This window comes from Aedes albopictus, chromosome 3 (assembly GCF_035046485.1).
Source record: "Aedes albopictus strain Foshan chromosome 3, AalbF5, whole genome shotgun sequence".
Classification (NCBI taxonomy): domain Eukaryota; kingdom Metazoa; phylum Arthropoda; class Insecta; order Diptera; family Culicidae; genus Aedes; species Aedes albopictus.
The window spans coordinates 79221238-79241196 of record NC_085138.1 but is presented as its reverse complement, the minus strand read 5'-3'; the positions used below and the strand labels follow the sequence as shown (position 1 = coordinate 79241196).

At 40.1% G+C, this 19959-nt stretch overlaps 1 protein-coding gene across 1 annotated transcript in view; it reads left to right on the top strand.

The window, feature by feature from the left end:
- Window positions 1-2070: 2070 nt before the first annotated feature.
- The window catches only part of LOC134289960 (uncharacterized), a 26674-nt gene continuing 8785 nt past the window's right edge, over window positions 2071-19959 (top strand). The window contains exons 1-3 of the mRNA XM_062856812.1: window positions 2071-2265; window positions 2364-2703; window positions 10894-13563. Of these exons, the coding sequence (XP_062712796.1) occupies window positions 2374-2703; window positions 10894-13563 (3000 nt within the window). The 5' untranslated portion in view covers window positions 2071-2265; window positions 2364-2373. The remainder of the gene's footprint in view (window positions 2266-2363; window positions 2704-10893; window positions 13564-19959) is intronic.

The following is a 19959-nucleotide window of genomic DNA, read 5'->3' as shown; positions in this document are numbered from 1 at the left end:
CCATCAAAACAAAGGTCTTGGAATCCAATAAAATCACGTTATACTTAGAAAAATTAGCTCTTTCGATTAGGCTATTGAAAATAGCAATATTTTGATCACTAAACAATCCAATTGTTGTCACGATATCTCCATTTGCCGCTGTCAAGCCGTTTGGAAAGCGAGGAGAAGGATAAACATTGTTTTGAGCCTATTTTAGCTAATTTTGTCTCGTATTTTGATAATAAAATTCTGCGATATAATTGTTGGCAAAAGTGAATAATTACCAAAGAAGCGAGCAATATTATTTATTCATGGATCCTTCAGAAGGAATACATAATGCAAAAAAGGATAGGCATAGCAAATACATAATGATCTTGAATTATTCATAAAAACTCTCGGATGCATTCCAATCTTGTCTTATAGTCGGTGCGTCTTGGGCATCGTCTTGGGGAAAGGTATTCACTCCTTGATTCACTCCACCGATGAGGTACATAGACTTCAGGGCTCTCCTGCATTGCATTTCTGATGCCCGGATCGGAAATCGGGATTCCGCACAAAATCGAAAACGAAATTTCAGATCACTTAATATCAAGTTCCTGAAAAAAAAATGAACACACTATAGCGTAATAATTTTATAGCGCATTTAGTTCACCACTGGACTATCGCACTAGTTTTCACGAGTGCGAAAACGCTAATAAAAGTGTGCGATTGCATCAATTCAACTCGGTGTCTTCAGAGCACTTGTTCACCATAGATTGAAGAAATAGTGCGCCGAAGACATCAACCTGATTTGATGCAATCGCGCACTTTTATTTACGTTTTCGCACTTATGAAGTCGCAGTTCGCAGTCCAGTGGTGAACTAAATGCGGTATATTATTTCATATGTTTATCATTCAAAAACTTACCTTGTTGTCTTAAAAAGGTTTTTGCTTAGAAAAAGATCTAAACTCATTGTATTTTCGACAAATTTTCAAAAGTTTTCGACACAAGCTCATTTTTCTGGCCACGGACTTATTATACTTTTGCTTGAAATCCGAAGTGACCGGCGGTGCGAAAATTTACTTTTAAACTACTTATAAATGTCGCAATTCAATTTGGATTAGTGCATATTGTAGCTCTTAATAAGCTTATGCGCAACAGAAAAAATGGATTCAAATTTACTTCGCAGCTACAACTTCGCATGTGCTTCTAGCGACGACTTCGATTTGGTGGTGCGACGATAATACAAGTTTTCACAAGTCTTCGACGGTTATGAATGAGTGCTTTTGTTCAGCCATTACTCAAAAGTGAGTAAAGCTTAGTTTTATTCGTGCGTGAGTTGAAAACTACTCTCATTCATAAAATAAATTTACTCTCTTTTGACAGCTAGCCTGAAAGTATCAGAGTGAGTCGAAAACGACTCACTTTAGAGTAGTTTTCAACGAGCGTGTATGGGAGCTTGCACAGTGACGTCACTTTTTATCGCCTTCTCTTTTTCTCCTACGGCGTCGACCCATATCCGAGTAAACATTGCCCTCAAAATTTTGAGGGCAATGTTTACTTTTTGTATGAGAATTTGCGAGGTTATGTTTTTAGTGCAATCCTCTATGAGCCTCTGCACGAATCTGGCGTACTGCTCACTCCCACAGAAAATTTGAAAACAGCTCGCACAGTAAAAGTCAAATGTGACTTTTACTGTGCGCGCTGTTTTCAAATTTTCTGTGGGAGTGAGCAGGACAGGGCAAATTCGTACACTTAAAAAAATCCGCACATATTTATTGGCAAAAATCCATCTCACTCCATTATTACAATCTATATGCGTGCACATAAACGTTCTCCACGGAAGGTTGCACATAAAATCTAATAGTCGGATGGAAAATATGTGTAGCGGCATTTATATTCTAAATGCGTAATTTGAATTTATGTGCGATGCATTTATTTTTCGAGTGCAAAGCTTGATAGTAAAATTCTATGTGTGGGCACATGGAAACTAGATGCGGATTTTTCTTAGTGTAGGCTCATTCATGAAGATTAGCGGGAATCTCTTACCTTGGTATTTAGATACTTTGACCCCTCCCAACCAAACAAGAATAAGGACCGCTCGAAAAGTGAAACAATCAAAACAAAAAGCCCGACGAGAGAGAGAGACAGCTCAACTGAAAAAATCTACCGATAGTGCCGATTATTGCCATAAAAATCGTGAAAAATTAGTGAAATTATCAGAAAAACATAGTGAAACCGAGCTTAGGAGTTACCGGCACTTGATGGCCCCGGATTTTCGCAATTCAAATCAAAATTCAACAAACGTAAGATCTGAAATCGCTCGCAACCCTAACATAACCTTGAATCAATGGCGCGCTGAGCGGAATTTTTGAATTTCCCCCGTTTTGTTTACATCTTACAGGATCGCGAAGATGTCCTTCTCGGCCAAGCTGGAGCTGCTGCAGAAGGGGTTTGCCGACGGTGGTGCTAGTAGCGCCGCCGAAAGTTTACAACAGATGAGGCAACTGGTCGAAAGCATTCCGAAGCCAGCCGATCGGGAAAAGACGGCTGTTTACGTGTTCAAGGATTTGTTGGCGGTTTTCGGGGATGTGGCCGAACGGGGAGAACGGGATCCCCACTGTCAGGTGGTGGCTGAGGGGTTGCGGTATCTGATTGAGGTGTGCCGCGAAGCGGACGAAGCCATTCGGTGCCACTTTGTGCTGCGGGTTTACAACCTGGTGGTCAAGCTCAGCACGCGTGAGGTGAGTGATTTTTTTGTATGAAGGGCTGATTGTTTTGTTATCATTTTTGGTTTGGTTGGGGATTTTGTTCTCCCCTCCCCTGAAAAGAATCACCACACTGTTTAAGAGTCTATCGTCAATCCTAGATATTCATTCAATTCGCCTTATTATAGAGACTTTCGCCTTGGGCTGGTTCATCTCTCCTAGAGAATCATATGTGATTATTTGAAAACTTAAAAATATTTATTATTGAGATTCTTTACGGTGGTAACCTCTTGTTCTAGTCTAGTCTAGTCTAGTCTACACATACACAGCCATTCATTGAAAGAATCCTGGAAAATGATAGGATCGACTACTCCTATCATTTTTCTTGTCATTATTAATTATTGCAGTGCATCAGAGATGCATTACAAGCATTAAAGCGGCCAGGCCTACTGTGCAGCGTTTTTATTGTTTTTTTTTTGGAATCAGCTAACGGGGACATCTCGTACCAACCGTTCTGTGAAAAGGGAGAATAATATATCGCTTCGTTGGGAGTGACTTTGCTAAGAATGTTAATGTCACTCCATGTCCTCTGGAATCCTGGGATGGAGCAACGGTATTTCCCCCGTATGCCCTGGCTCTCAAGCCTAGGCTTAAGCGCCTTTACTCGCTCTCTGAAACGAGATCAAAAGTTATGGTATGCATCCCTCCCCAAATAAATATTTACCCGTTATATTTGGATGTTATTGATACAGGTTCAAATAAAAGAAAAACAAATCAGAAAGATCTCAGCATGCGGATCTAATTTGCTACAAATATGTCATTGTATTAGAAAAATTTTAAGACACTTCATGACGAAGGGAATACCATAGACTTAATAGTGTTGGGAATACCCTCAAAATTCGATCCAGTACTCAGGAACTGAAGTCATTTGAAAATATCATCATCATCAGAAAATTGAATATATTGAAATGGAGTATAAAAACCCCGTATTATAAGAAACATAAAAGTAAAATAAGCAACCTCTACGGAAAAGTTTAAAAATCGCAGAAATCAACCCAAAGCCTGTTGCGTGGTCGTTTAGCAGCATCATGCCACATCTGTGTACAGCCAGCGAGGCGTTTCCATCACGTGTTGATTAAAAAATGCATTATCAATTACACTTACAAGTGTGTAACTTAAAACAAATCAGAAAGGTCTCACCGGTTTTTTCTGATGATCGTCTAAAAGATGCTGCAACGGCGTCAATCCTGATCCCCAACATTCTATCGGCAACATCATGATGAGCCAGAGTTTTCCGAATCCACTTGATCTTCCATCAGCATGCTCCACAATAAATCCTCATTCAATCTACTCTTTCTACTTGAGCCGTATCTTCTTCAGATGTAACTCCCGACAAACCTGGCATTTGGATCTTCCTTCTGCTTTTTCTGCTTATTGTGGACTATCGGTGGATTTGAAATGGTCGACGGAACCAGACTGTTTGCTAGCCTTAAGTAGATGAACTGCACCATCCAAAACTATGTTCAAGCTTCCTCCTTCAACTGGCAGCTGCGCAGACGTAAAAACTCCAGTGATTATTTCAGCAGCGGGAACTTCCGGTGATTTGGTTGTCCAATTTTCCTATTATGTTTTGATTTTAAACTGGGAAAAATTCTTACGGTGGTAACCTCTTGTTCTAGTCAAATTCTCTGGAAGAATTCCTGACGGTGTATTGATAGGTTCTGTTGAGAAACAGTCTTATTCTTGGTCTTATTCTATTCATGTTCAACCAAAAAATGTAAAAATGATTCGTTAAAATTTGTTGAATTTATGATCCTAATTAAATTCAACAGATTAATTGCTCCAGGAATTCTTCCTGAGATTCCTCCTATACTAATCTCTGCGATTCCTCAGAGAGCTATTTTGAGATTTTTCTACAAGTTTCTTCTTGAAATATCCTAAAGAGATTCTTCCCGGATTCTCTAGGAACTCCTTTAAGATTTTTTCCACAGTTTCTTTTCGAAATTTCTCCAATAATTCCTTCTGAAATTATTCTGGGAGATCCAGTATTCCTCGAGGTATTCGTTCCGAAATTTCTCAAGAAGTTCGTTTCGGCATTCCACCAAAAATTCGTTCCGAGATTCCTCAAGGGATGCGTTTCGAGGTTCCTACAGGATATTTTTTTTTTCTGAAAATCCTTTCCTGATTTCTCCAGAAATTCGTTGCCAAATTTCGTGAACAATTCGTTCCGAGATTCTCCCAAGGATACTTCCTAGGATGTCTCCAGGAGTTCCGAGATTATTCGAGGAGATTCGATGAAAGAAGAGGTAAGAAAAACTTCTTGATGAATCCCAGAAAAAAAAAAACAACCAAAGAATCACAGAAAGAGCTCCTGGATAAATAACAGACGGTGAAATCGTCATATGGGGTAATCCTGGAAGAAACTCCTTGAAAAAACCCTGAAGGAACTTTAGAAGTCCCAGAAGGAATTTCTAGATGAACTCCCAAAAGAACTTCTGGAGGAATCCCAGATTGATAATCTTATTCTTTTTCTTTATGGCTCTACGTTTAATGCCTGCCATTGCATGAATTTGTATATTATGAGACAAGGACAATGATACACTATGCCCAAGGAGTCGAGAAACTGGAGTCGACTGGAACGGGAATCGAACCCGACGTCTCCGGATTGGCGATCCATAGCCTTAACCATTAGGCTAACTATAATCCCAGATTGATATCTTTGGTGAATATTTGAAAGTATTCCTGGAGAAACCTCAGAAGAAACTGCTTGAGAAGTCCTATAAAGAATCCCATTGAGGAATCTCAGAATAAAAAAAACTCCTGGATACTCCTAAGATTTAGAAGGAGCTTCTGGGGGAATCTATGACAAAACTTCTGAAGGAATCTCTGAAAGAACTGATTCCGCAAACAGATTCAGGTCGTCCATAAAGAAGGTATGGGTTATTCTTGTGCTCCTTCCCTCCCCCACTTTTCAGTTGGTAGCCATAGTTGCATTCGTTGAGTACTCTGCTAAGGAGGTTCATTGCAAGGCAGAACCATTGCGGACTAAAGGTATCGCCTTGAAACATTCCCCTCCTGATGCTGAGAGTTCTGGGCCGCAACATAGCTGTTCCGTCGATAATTTGTAGGGACTAACTTCACATTCCCATCGCGTGTTACATCAGCCTGATGGCGTTCCCGTCTACCTTGTACAACTGCAGTACCTTAAGAAGGTACGAGTGCGGTACTGAGTCGTACGCCTTTTTGCAGTCGATGTACGCCATGCTCAGGTTCCTCTGCTTTTCGGTGGCTTGACCCACAATGATTGCATCTATGATGACTTGCAGCCTTGCGTGTTCCTGCGACACCCTTTTTGTTCCTCGGTCATTACGTTGTTGGCATCGCTGTGGGTTTGTATTCTCCTCGCTATCACTGACGACAGCACTTTGTACAGACCCGAAAGACACGTTATTGATCTGTACTTTGCTAGAACAGCTGTGTTTTGGTCCTTCGGCAGAAGATAAGTGATACCCCTGGTAATGAACTCTGGTAGCTGCGTGTGATCTTCTAGCACCATGATGAAGCATTCCGCAATCCGCTCGTGAATCGTCGTGTGTTTCTTATACCAAAAATTGTGCACGAAATCGGGTCCAGGTGCAGCCCAATTTTTGGTATACCGGGTAGCCTCACGTATACCGCGGTCATGTCTTCAACTCCATTACACTTTCGCTCTTCTTCTGCCAACCACATCCCATCGTCGATGTGCTGGACAGGGTTCTCCCATAGATTGACCCAGAACTGAGTGACGTCGCCAATCTCCGGAAGGCCTTGTCCATAATCGGGCTTGTCGTCTCGGATGCAGTTGTAGAACTCCCTTTCGTTAATGTTGAACATCCGGTTTGTTCTTTCCGCTTCGAATACTCTCCATAACGCTGCAATCGTTTCGCCAGAGCTCTCAACCGATGTACATGGGTGTCGAGGATCTCCGTAATGTTGACTTCTGTAAGATCTCGGAGTTCTGTGGGCTTCATAATTTCAGTAACGTAACGAACTGGCCTCGTTGATCGATACCTCTGCTTGTACTGTGTTAGGGACTGTTCATAAACCACGTAGATCAAATTTTGGCAATCTCAGAACCACCCACCCCGTCCCCCCTCGTAGACTTTCGTGTATACAAAAATTTTAAAATTTGTATGGAGAGTAGCCTGACCCCCCCTTCCCCCAAGAAGTCCACGTGGTTTATGAACGGCCCCTTAATCGACCAATCCATCCACACTGGATTTTGTGTGCTGGGGCGTCTGCAACCTTCACCGTCTCCTTGCGGGCGTGTCCGTTATCCCAGCGTCTTGACAACATCCATCGCTGCTGAATACACAGTATAAACTGCAGATCCTCGAGGTTCTGTACAGCCTCCAAGTACTGTGGCAAAATATCCTGATTTAGGATGCTTGCTACCTAAACTGTGGCCATGTGGATCGTTAGCTCATCTTGTAGTTGCTTCCGTTGTATATCTGCTGTTAGGGCATGCAGCCTAACAGATCTCCTTCTCGACGTATCGTATCGTCCTCTTCTCTCCCAATGAATTAACTACATCGACTGTTTTCCTACTCTCCGCATCGACCAATATGGCGCTAGCTTCTATGCGCGAAAAATCGCTAAAAGTAAATCGCAAAAATATTGTATGGCGAATACCATCTAAAGGCAAATTCTTCAAAGTGGAACACATTATTCGAAAAAATATTTGGTAGTGGTTGTGCACAATGGTGACCACTATTAAGCCTACCAAATATTTTTTCGGGAAAAGCTTTGTATTTCAAGTAATTCAAGTTTAGATGCATTTCGCCATACAAAATAAAATGGATTTACTCCTGCTGATCAACTGTGGCTGCGCGCAAAGCGGGTAGTCCATTCCCACTGCGCTTCCAGCTTGATGCACTCCACTTCTGTAGTTGTGTGTGAGCATATTATGAGACATAGTTGCTCGCTGCCGTGTGTAAAGCTTGTTCAAATCAAGCTGGTTCGCAAAGCGAGGGATTCTCTCGTTGACCTGCTTAACTCTGGCTTGAATCCCCCACAAGTAATCGTTGCATGTAGTAGAATGCAGAAAAGATTTGTAGGTTGACTCAGCTTCTCCCAAGGTGATTCGATCGGCATCCGATTTAGAGAGAAAAAATCGTTTACTTGCCTTCCTCAGTAAGTTACGAAAATGGCGCAACTCAGCAGTCTACCAAGGTTTGTTGAAAGCTGAATAAAGCATACGTCGTCGTTAGCGCAGTACTTGATTATTGAAAATCTCGAACAGCCTATCATCAAATGTGGTAGATATTACATCAACAGTTCCTCACTGCGTGAGAAAGCTCCAATCAGCTTCCCTAAAAAACTGTTTTCAATTGATCAAAATCACACCTGTTGAAGTCATAGTCTTTACTGTCAATATCCTCTTCAAGCATGGCTAGAACAGTTTTGCTCACGTCAAGAAGTAAAACGAAGAACGCGTGATGATCGTCAATGGGTAAAAGTAGCGCGCTGCCGTGTGCAGCATAGTTGTCCCATGTTATATAGGGATTCCTATAGAACATGGGACAACTATGCTGCACACGGCAGCGCGGGAGGTTCAACTAGATCAAGGAGCTCCGGCAGACTTACAAAGACCAGATCGAGAAGTCGTGTATTGATGTTTCCGATGCTGTTGACATGTCGCAGGCCAATAGTGAACAAGGATTCGACGAAACGTTCGAGGGAATGAACAACACGTTCATCCCACTGCCAATGTAACTTTGGAAGATTGAAGTCACCTAACGACACACCAATATCTTTCGCCGAAGCACTATTTACGAGATGCTGCACTGCGTTTGCATGGGCAATGTACAGATCAACGGTTGACTTAGGGGGGATATAAATGACGCAGTCTACCGTGACGTTACAACGTTATGACGCCTTTTTGTTAAGATTTTCCTCTATATTATGAGTTACAGAGGAAAATACGAGCGTAAATCTCAAATATTTCATTCATATTTGAATTTCTTGTAGGTATAATTTGCAGTAAATAGGATCTGTTGAACATTTAGTTTTCATTGGAAAAGCTGTTTAAAATGGGAATTGGTAACGTGACGTTTCAACGTTTTAGCGTCACGTTACTTCTATTTCCATTTTGATTATACATTTCCAATGAAAACTTAATGTTTAACAGATCATATTTACTGCAAATTTTACAAGGAATCCGAATATGAAAAAATAGGTTTACGGAAAATCTGACCAAAAAGGCGTCACACCGTTGTAACGTCACAGTAGAATGTGTTAAAAAATGTACATAAAATCGAGGTAAAATGTACATAAAATCGAGGGTCTATATAATTGAGGGTCCACTAAATACCTGTATTGGCATAGCTGGATAGAGTTGCCGGTTGTTGGCTGCGGTGGGTCGTGTCACTGGAATCAGTGTAAATCATCGGGACGCTAATGTTCTCGTTGCATGAGTACTCGCCTGCACATTCGTACGTAGGACCGGGATGGTAGTGGCAGGTCGCTGACAGGAAGGGCTCGAATGCAACGAGGGGTGTCTAGGGGCTCCCAAGGGGCTAACAGGCGTGCATCTCGGTAATGAAGGTCGTGCTAAGGGCAGTTTTCTGCAGCTAATCCCGAGCAGAAGAAAATATCAACTGCATAATAAAATATGTTATTTTGGCTTAATAACTGTATAATAGAACCAGTAATTTTTATGTTATTAGCATAACATATTTTGTTATAAACTTATCTGTCATAAGCGGCAAAATAACAAATATCATAACAAAAAAATGTTCCTGGAAGACTATTTCAATAACATGTTTTGTAAGACCAATCACAACTTAATAACAGGTAATTTGTGAACTTGTTATTGTTGTGTTATTGTTCATCACATATTTGTACATTCTCTACAGTAGAATAATAACTAAACTTGTTCTACAACAAAATATATTATTCATATGTTATCTTGTGAATATATCCCAATAACTTGAACATAACAGAATAAGATTGCCCAACAAAACATGTTATTAAAAAGATATATTTTGATAAGTTAACAATAACAATCTATGATATAAAAACAGACTATGTGATTCTGTTGTTATCAATTTGCTATTCTCCTCTGCTCGGGTAACGGATAGAAGAAAATAACTAACGAAGATCAAATTTTGCCATTAAAAATAAATAGCAGAATAGCAAAAATTGTTATTGGTATGTTGGGTATAAGAACTAAAAGAACAAAAATAATAACTGACTTTGTACCGGAAAATTACTCAATAATAACTAATTTTATCCTTATGAGAACAAACAAAGGACAAAGCATTTCAAAATGTAAAATAACTAAATAAGTTATCGAGTTATTGAGACCAAAGTAAGTACAAAATAAGTTATACCTATAAAGATCACCATATGTACATTTGTTTTTATGATTGGATAAAACTCTGTATTGTAAGTTCAGAAATGTTTTGTTCTTGGTTTGAGAACTTCTAATAACAAAATTAGTTATTATATACTTTTTCTGGAACAAAGTGAGTTATCATTTTTTGTTCTTTTAGCTCTTATTCCTAACAAACCAATAACAAAATTTGCTCTTCATCAATATACTATTTAAAACAAAATAAAAACTAAATAACTCATCAATAACAAAACAAGTTATGCTTGCAAAATATGCCATTGGGATGTTATTTTGCTATGAATGCTCAGAAGAACTTATTTTGCTATGATTGCATATTTTGTTATTACTCAGTTATTTATTGTTATTCAAAAATAACTCAGAAATAACAAATTTTGCAATAATAACATTTTTGTTTTTAGCGAGTTTTTTTCAGCCGCTTCAATATCAGACCAGTATTAGAGCTGTGAGGTGAATTTGTAAAGAAAAATACTAGATAATTTGATTTTCCAGTAGTGCTCCATTGGCCAAATTACCCCGACTACGTCTACCCTTGTTTTAAAGTAGGATGAGTTGCATGGAAAAGTCCGAAATCCACATCCACGGATTGCACCTGGCATTCCAAAATAAGTTTACTAATCCTTCAGGACGCGTGCTGTTGTAAAAAGTACAACACTACCAAAAATCCTTGCTCGCCGTATACAGCGCGAGCGCGAAGCAGTTTTAGGCTCAAAATGGCGCGCGTGCTGAAAGGTTAAGTAAATCTCTATAAGAATAATAAATCTTTACAAAATATCCTATGATTTCCTGAGGAGTAAAGATTTCAATATTTCCTTGTCTTCTTTTCTCCACAGGACAAACGAATGACGGTGGTGCAATGCGCCCGGCTGATGGAGAGTTGTCACTGGTCCGAGGAACACATGGAACTGTTCCTCCGGGTCAGCCGGGTGGTGCTAAAAATGATCTACGACGTACACACGCGAAAACTGGACCAGGCCCATCGGGAGCTGATTCCGGCGGGAATCGATGTGATATGCTCTATCACGGTGCGGTTGATGAAACACTGCGCCGATTCGGGGCAGGCGGACACGCGATCAAAAGCGTTGGGAATCTACGGTGATGTGTTTGACAATTCGGTAGCTTTGCTGTACCGGCTGTTCAGTATGGATCAGAAGCGGGCGGGTGCATTTTTCGACGAAGTGGTGGACGTTTTCCGTACGAGTAGGAAATTTAGCGAATCGGAGATGAAGGAGGCGTTTCACAGGACTTTGCCGTACTTGGAGACTATCCTGAGTTTCGGAGAAGCGTCCAAACCGTATTTGAGGTTTCTCGAAGTGCTTAGGATATTCGAAGGGATCAAAGAGGAGCCGGCAGCCTCCTGTGTCTGGCTACTTAGGAAATATCTAGGTTTTCAAAATAGTCCAACGCCGGACATGGAATCGTTGAAATCCGTGTCGGAGAAGTTAAAGCTCCTAAGTGGGAAGTCACCACCGGACGCGCTCCTGATGGAAGTGGTCATTTTCATCACACTTCAGCTAGGGATTCATCTCAATCAAATTAAGCACCAATCGGCGGAGTTGGCCGAACCGGTTATAGAGTTGTGCAAGTCGTTGTTCAAGTTTGGGAAGTACTGTCCTCGGGATTATTCCCAGCTGTGCGCCCGTTGTGGCAGTTCCAGTCGGCATTTCGTGGATTACGTGTCGACGATGGTCATCAATCTGGCCATGGCGATGTCCAAGGCCGGGAAGGTGTTAACACCGGAGCTGGTGGGATTGGTTTCCGGTTTTCTTCGGCACAAAATGCTTACGCTGGACGATTTAAGCTGCGAGAAGAAACAATCGCTGCTGGACGCAGGACTGCGGTACATCGTCAACTGGATTAGGGTCGCTCTACAGTTGGTGCCTGGAAAGGAGCTTTTGGAGCTAGCCCGGTTAGCGGTGGACTTCAAGTACAAGTACGACTTTGGCTTTCTGACCGATAGTTATCTAATAAAACTGATGGAGAATTGTCTGAAGGATTACGGAATATGCCAAGCTGCAATCGATATCAAGTTGGTGAGATTGATTTCGGCGCTGCGTAATGGAAGTTCCAAGGAAGACTCCAAGGAAGTCGACGAGACTATCTATTCGATAGTCAATTTTCAGTTAAGCGCGAAAAACGAAGCTATTCGTGATTTGAACCTAGTGGACCTGATTCAGCGTCCAGAGCTTGATCTTTTCGGATTTCCCATTGACCCGGAGCTTAGCAGGTCAGAAAAAGCGGCAATCCTCATCGTAGAAATGAACTTAGCTTCTCGTTATAAGAGTTCGAATGTTCTGCAATACTTCCAACTGCTCCTAGAACTTGACGCGGATCCGCTGCGATTGGGAATGGCCATCTACCTGTTTCCTGATGCTGGATTCTATCAGGTCGCTCCGGAAACCGTGGATAGGTTGAAGCGTAAAATTCTTGAAGCGCGACCTACGAGCCCGGCAGATATCATTCGCCGACATGGAGCTCTAGGTGTTCTGAACTATTACGCTTTCAGCGCCACTTCCAAAATCACAGTGAGTAAACTGAAAGACTCCCAACTGAATCGGGAAACTATCAAGAAAGACCAAATCAACGATGTCCTAAAAGAGAACATTATGGAGCAAGAGCTAGTTTTGCTATCGCAATTGGAAGACACCTACGCCAATTTCCGGGACATGGTCCTAGCTTTGGCGGAATCGTCTTTTCAGCACTTCCATCTGATCTACTCACTCAATCAGATTTCCTCTATGATCGACAACACCAGCCGCTTTTTCGTCATCAACTATTACCCTCGCAGGGCCGTAGAAACCCAGTTTCTCAACTACCTCCTAATCTGCCAGAAACCCGAACGAATCTTGGAATTGTGCTGCCCTCTCGGATTCCTCATCGAAAACCACCAAATGTACCTTCAACTTCTGAACGATCCACTCTACAAAAAGCCCTGGGCGCCCTCCATAGACGCCCTCATCCAAAAGGCCACCAACATCATCGCTTCCCATTCATCCGGCATCCCAGAGTCCCGGAAATACCACTTCCTGAATCTGTACCTGTCTCTCTCCCAATACGAAGCATCACACCAGAATCTCCCGGCAGCCATCACCTACATCCAAACCCTCGCCGAGCTCCTCCAAAACTCCCAACCCAGCTGCCCCACCAGTGCCATCATCCGGGGTCGCATCTATCACACCATCTTCCGGTTGGTCACCCAGCACAACCTACCGACCCCCCGCCAGATGCCCATTCGGAACTTCATCCGTCTGATGCTGGCCCATTACAACGAGTTGCAGAAACTGCCTTCGGACCAGGGATTCATCGTGTCCACCAGCACGCTGGAGATGACGGTGGAAACGGTGCGGTACCTGGTGCTGCGCTACGACACCGATCGGCTGGAGGCGCACGTGGAGCAACTGTTGCGATTTGTGCTGAGACGCGGGGCCGGACTCCGGGCGATGCAGCTGATGGTTTTGTACGCGGCGATGAGCGCCGACGGCGAGAAGGAGGACAAGTGTCAGGTGAGTGGAATTATGCCTTTGTCTTAAGGTGAATATATAACGAAGCCATCCCTCGAATTTTCAAGAGCACAAATCTGAAGAACCAAATGATGGATACCCGAGCAGGGAATGAGAACTAATTGAAAACAAATTGAGTTATTTTGATATCACGAATTTTGATAACAAAGTGAGTTTTCATTTTGTATGACTTAAGTGTTAACATAACAAAAATGATAACAAAATAGTGTACTGGAATATCTAATTGAAATCAGAATGAGTTCTCATTGATAACAAATTGATATCTCATTTTGTTATCTACATTTTACGACTTGATATCATACGCAGTTCTCAGGGAGTTATCAAATCTAAAGAGTAATAACTAAAAATTAATAACAAATTTAGCATTCATTTTGAAATTTTATTAGGCATTAATTTACATGAATAAGTAAAAATTTAAATTAGATTTTATTTCAAATTTAGAAGAATCTCGTGATTGAAAACTTGTTTTGTTTAATACGATATCATCAGAATGTGTCACCTATTAATGCCGTAGTATTATCGATTGTAACATTAACATTTCATCAACAGTCATTTCTAACTTGGAGCCTAAACGAAGAAAAATTGTATGGAAATCGGATATGATATCCTCATAGATATGCAGCATAACTATACCATGATTCAACTAAAAGATTAATGATAGATATTGAAGTGACAAAGAAAAGTAAATTTAGAGTCAAAGAACAACTGCCCTTAACCTTCCGTAACTCCGTGACTACCTGCGTCAGCACCACGCTAATGCTGAGTACAAAAAGCGAGATTTTTTCAACGTGTTGTACAAAATACAACAGCGCGATCGCTCGAGGGTTAATATTTTTGTATAGGTAATTATAGTTCAGCTTTTCCTTCTGATTATATGCACTGCAGCAAAACAAATGTGGGAGATGTTCACGACATCCCAGAGCCACAGGCATCGGGACTCAAATTGAATGACATCGAGCAACGAATTGAGTCGCATTCGGCTTCTCAGCTTTTTCCCTCGTTACTCAGGGAAAATGATGACATTGAAAAAATAAGGCATCCGATAGGAAAAATATTTTACTACAATAATTCTATCGGGTATGACATAATGTCGTTTGGCATAGTCTTTTGGCATAATGGCCAAATGGCATAATAGTCGATTGGTAAAATGACCGTTTGGCATAACAATAAGTGAAATGGCATTCATCATTTTCATGTATGATAAATATCTGTGTTATTTTCAAAACTTCAAACATCACGAGATTCATCATTTTGGTACGGAGCTACAAAGAATCCTTTTTCGCGCGAGGATACTTTATAAATGTAAAATATGTGACCTTCAACAGTAGAATGACCGTGAATTACTTCGGTTGGCCATATCTAACTTCATTTGCCTTTAATATAGAATAATTAAAAAAATTAAAAATATTTGGCAATATGTTTAGATTGAAATAACTGATATCTGGGAACTTTTGTATTCTGGGTAGTTTTGTTCTCTTCGTCATGGAAGGCTTTTTGAAACCTGTTGAATTCAAAGTTGGCCTCAAATCTTTCCCAACCAAGCTATACAACCAAGTTTCAGGCAACTTGACCGATGAATACCCCCTCATAACGAAGAGAACAAACCTGTCGATAATATCCAGTCACCCTAAAAAGACTTACTAAAGTTCAAGCCAAAAAATCAATAGCATGCCCATTACCCAGAATCAGCAAATTATAAATTTTGTGTCAATATGTAAGTAAAATACTCTGGTAGATTTAACAAATATTTCGTGAATATAATTAATATTAATTAAGCATATTAAACCTTTTTTGAATTTTTGAAATCAAATCTTATTATCATTGGATTTTTGAAATGATAACAAAATGATATCTCAATTTGGTGGGGGCTGGCTCACCAACACTTCCGGTCCGCTTTAGTGCTTTATGCATCATTGTGGCCAGGTGTTGTTCTAGTTTTTCCAACTGTATTGTAAAGCATGAGCGGTGATCCTTGGCATTCTTGTGTAAATTGGGGTACTCGGAATGTTGATCGATCACCGATTATTGCTGGCAGATGCAGTGGAAAATTTGTCTTAATACGTATCAATCGTCTCTGACAAACGAGAAAAACTGACCTCACTGATTACCTGTCTCTGAGACAAATTTGGTATAGAGTCTTCAGTCTCCGATTAATCGCTTCATGTTTGATGGAGGCTTTTAATCCAATGGGTTACATAGCCGCTATCCGAATGAAGAGAGTAATGTTCCGCGTAATATATCACAAATCAAAAGAGGTGCGGTATATTACGTGGAGCGGATATACTGAATTGGGTACCAGACCAAGTCCCTGCTGGTTGGCACGAAATAGGTGAGCCATAGACAATAGAATCGTCAATGTCGTAGGGCATAGTATGTGACTATTGTCGAAACCAAAAAAACTTTTAATGCCCAACCAGATCATTAGCAATATCAATTTGCTTCAAACGCGTTCCAGTGATAGGGTTAAGATTAGGATCAATTATTACAATACAATTTCACGTTTCAATATGTGTTTAGTAGTTTTAGAGGTAACAGCCTAATAAGAAATTTTCTGTAGGTTCATAACTTGCACTCAACGAGTTGAATGTTATATTGCCTCACAACTGTAAGCAACATTATTACTCGTTAATAAAAGGTTGTATCATCAATATGGACATAGACTTGCTGAACGAAACATTTGACCAATTAACATCTTTCAGGTATAAAATAGGTAGTAGGACAAAACTTTTATTTTTAAAAGTAGTTATCTATGTTCATGATAGAAGAGTAGCGTAAAGTGATACCACCCGTTTCAGATCCAGAAACGTTTCACACTGAAAGAAGGTTGGAATGACAGTGTGAACAGAAGATCCGAACTGCTAGGTGTAGGAAGAAGTATGTTTATCTCCCCTCCCCTTCCCCAACACTGTAGAATTTTGATACAACTTCACGTAACTGTTTACTCCCTAGCCAAGATCACAGGGTTTGGCGGTATTTAAGTGAAGGAAGTTAATTATAATTCTTGTAATGAAAATATCACCTTTAACACTTTAATGCGCCTCCAGCGGTTCATTGCGATGGATGGAGTATAGCTAATTTATCAGAAATACTCGATAAACAGGAGGAACCTGCTAGGGCTTAGTAGTTTCTATACTCAGAAAACAGGTCCAGTCGGTTGAGTCGGGAAGGGTTGCGAGAGTCGTTGTGAATCATAATGAAAACATTTGTGCTTTGTGACGAATCTTGGGATCTTTCTGGAGTCAGCAGACTTGGAATTGTTGTCTGGGCTTTCCACTATTTGGTTAATTTTAACAATCAATATGCAACAAATAGTAGTATCTCGTGTATTCAAATTGCTCATCCACAGTGCTGACATTGTATTTACTTGTGATTAATATTAATTTTAATTTTCAATATCAGTATTTTCATATGTGATAGTTGTTTTGTGAGTAAACCCTAATATGTTTTGAATGTCTAATGCTTAATAATGTTTTCTTGCCATATCAATTTAAAATAACTAAGAAGCCGAAACCAATAGTGTGAAAGTGCAGCATTTAATAGTGCTTGAGATTCGAAGCCAACGGGTGATCAAGACTCAAGACTTAAGACGCATACTTGACGAAATCGACAAAAACTGACTACTTCGTCCTATATCAGGCCAAACATGTCTAAAGGTCCAATCTGCAGAAGAGAGGCTCTCTTTGGTTTCCCTCTCTATCGTTAATATCTCAGCTGTTTATTTGTATTATGATTCTCTCCTTGCATTGAACGATGGTCAAAACAATCGTCTTTTGATTTGTACTGCAAAAATAGTTGAAAAGTGTACCGTGCCATGCCCTAATACCGTGTATTTGACAAAAAACTCAAATATTTTACTAAGTGTATTATTTTCTTAACTGAGTAACTATTTCAATCATTAGCATATTAAACCTTCTTAAGCTAGGCGTGATAAATTTGGCACATATTTACAAAAACAAGCCATTAAAAATATTTACAGAATGTGAGTGCAAAGTACCAATACACGGTATTAGGGCATGGTTCCTTTTGAGTTCCAAATACCGTGTTTCGGCTAAAACTTGCAAACTGAAAATATTATTGATACTTTTTACTTTATGAATCAATTGCACAAACCTCTAGGCAACGTTTGACGCACAGGTTCTTTTAAGTATGAACCTAGTATGATTGGTGTAGTGATGATTCAAAGGACCACCAATGTATGCGGGTCGCATACACGGTATGTTTTGTTCTGAAGAAAACCTATCCTGGTACACCCACGAAGTTCCCAAAACAAACGGAAATTGTCCGGAGCAATCAAGATAAGTAAAAACTTTTATAAACAGGCACGCAACTCTTTCTACTACTAGGCAAATAGAATATTTATGTGTTTGCTTATTCATCACGGTGCGGAACATTTTATAATATAGGTACCGTACTTAACATTTCTTCAATTTACCTTTAAATAACTGATCTTTAAATTTTGTATAAAAACTTGCATCTCAATTATTTTCATCATATTAGTTTTCTTTTATTTCAGAATTTTTAAAGCATTATGGTAGAAAGAGTTGGTGTCATGATTCATGCAAAACTTGAAACTGAAAACTACTTATTTCCCCCTATGGGTTATAGGGAGGAGCGGGACAATCGAGCCTACTCATCAGTGGAAAGGACTTGCTATGCTAATCGGTTTAGCATAGGGCAGATACAAGTCTACTGGTAGACGTATCGCCCAGCGATTCAACGCAGATTGGCCACGGCCCGGGGGTGCGTTGATTATAACAGAATAACAGAACAGAAATAAAAACATTTCGGAAAGAAAACTTATTTTGATTTCATTTTGTTATCAATAACAAAATGAGTTACCAATTTGTTATTGGTTTGTTCTTATTCCCTGCTCGGGTACCACCACCAGCGGGTGACCAATCGATCAAGTTTTCAGCGTGGTGAGACATTTGGTTCTTCAGATTTGTGCTCTTGAAAATTCGAGGGGTGGCTTCGTTATATATTCACCTTAAAACTAAGATAGATTTCTTATAGAACTTTTTATGAGTAATTCTGGGAATCAATAATCATTATTTCGAATCTGGAATGCCTTTCAGGAATTCTATGCGAGATTCCTCCCGGAGTTCCTTCTGGGATTTCTTCAGGAATTCCTTCTGAGATCCTTCCAGGAATCCTACAAGAATTTCTTTCAGTAGGGTAAAAGCTCCCTTAGTGGAGGTAGTACCAATAGTGGTGGTAGTGACAATTTAGCACTATTTCGACCAAAAATCTTGCAAATGACATTTTTAATAGATGCATTATACTGCCCCTCTTCGCATGTCAGTCCCATGTTGTTTTTCAAAGTTCCTACATTTTGCACTATAACTCCAATTGTTTTCTAAAAAGTGTATCCATGTGATGCATAAACTTTTCGTTCGTGACACATTGAGCTGTGAAATGAGGCAAGAAAAATATCAAATTTATTTTAAATAAGCTCGTGAGAGACAAAAATATGATTTGCATTAGAAACAACATGGGACTGACATGCCAAGAGGGGCAGTATACCTAATTAATAACATTAATTGATTTTTGTGTTCAGGATTTGTCGAAAAACCTATTTTAAATAATTATTTTACTTATTTTTTTTGCTCCTTTGCACCTATACTGCCGTGAATCGCATATCAGTCCCATCTTTGCTGGATTTCCTATGCAAATGGGACAGATATGCGATTCACGGCAGTATAGTGGTGGTAGTGTTCCTATAGTGGTGGGTCTCATAAGAATTCAATGGGATGCGCCACTATAGGAATCAATGTTAAATTTTACCTCCATAATAGGAACCGTGTATACCTATAGTTGGTGCAAGTGATTTATTGGTAAAAACTGAAATAAACAATGGTTTTTACATTTTCCCTGGCAAATTGAAGTGAATATCTACCGATTAACGTTTTCAGACTTTTTATTTAGTGGTATTATCAATTTTATTCAATTATTTTACTACAAGGAGCTACTTATAGCACCATTATTGGTACATTTACCCTATTCCTCCAAAATCTTCTTCGTGGTTTTTTCCATGACCTCCTCCCGGGATTCTTTCAGGAACTACTCTGCCTATGATCGCATAATTGTCCCATATGAATAGGAAACCCAGCAAAGATGGGACTGATATGCGATCATGGGCAGTACTTCCGGGATTTCTACAGTTTACCACCGGCAACTTCTTCCGGAATTCCCCCAAGAACCTTTTCCGGGATTCCTCCAGGAACTACTTCCAGGATTTTGGCGGGAGCTCCATCAGGGACTCCTCCCTGAGTTTTTTTTTTCTAGGCGTCTGCCAGACATTGCCTCTGGAATTTCTTCAGGAACTCCTTTGTGGGTTTCTTCGGGAACTTCTTCGGGAATTCTTTTTGGAACTCTCTC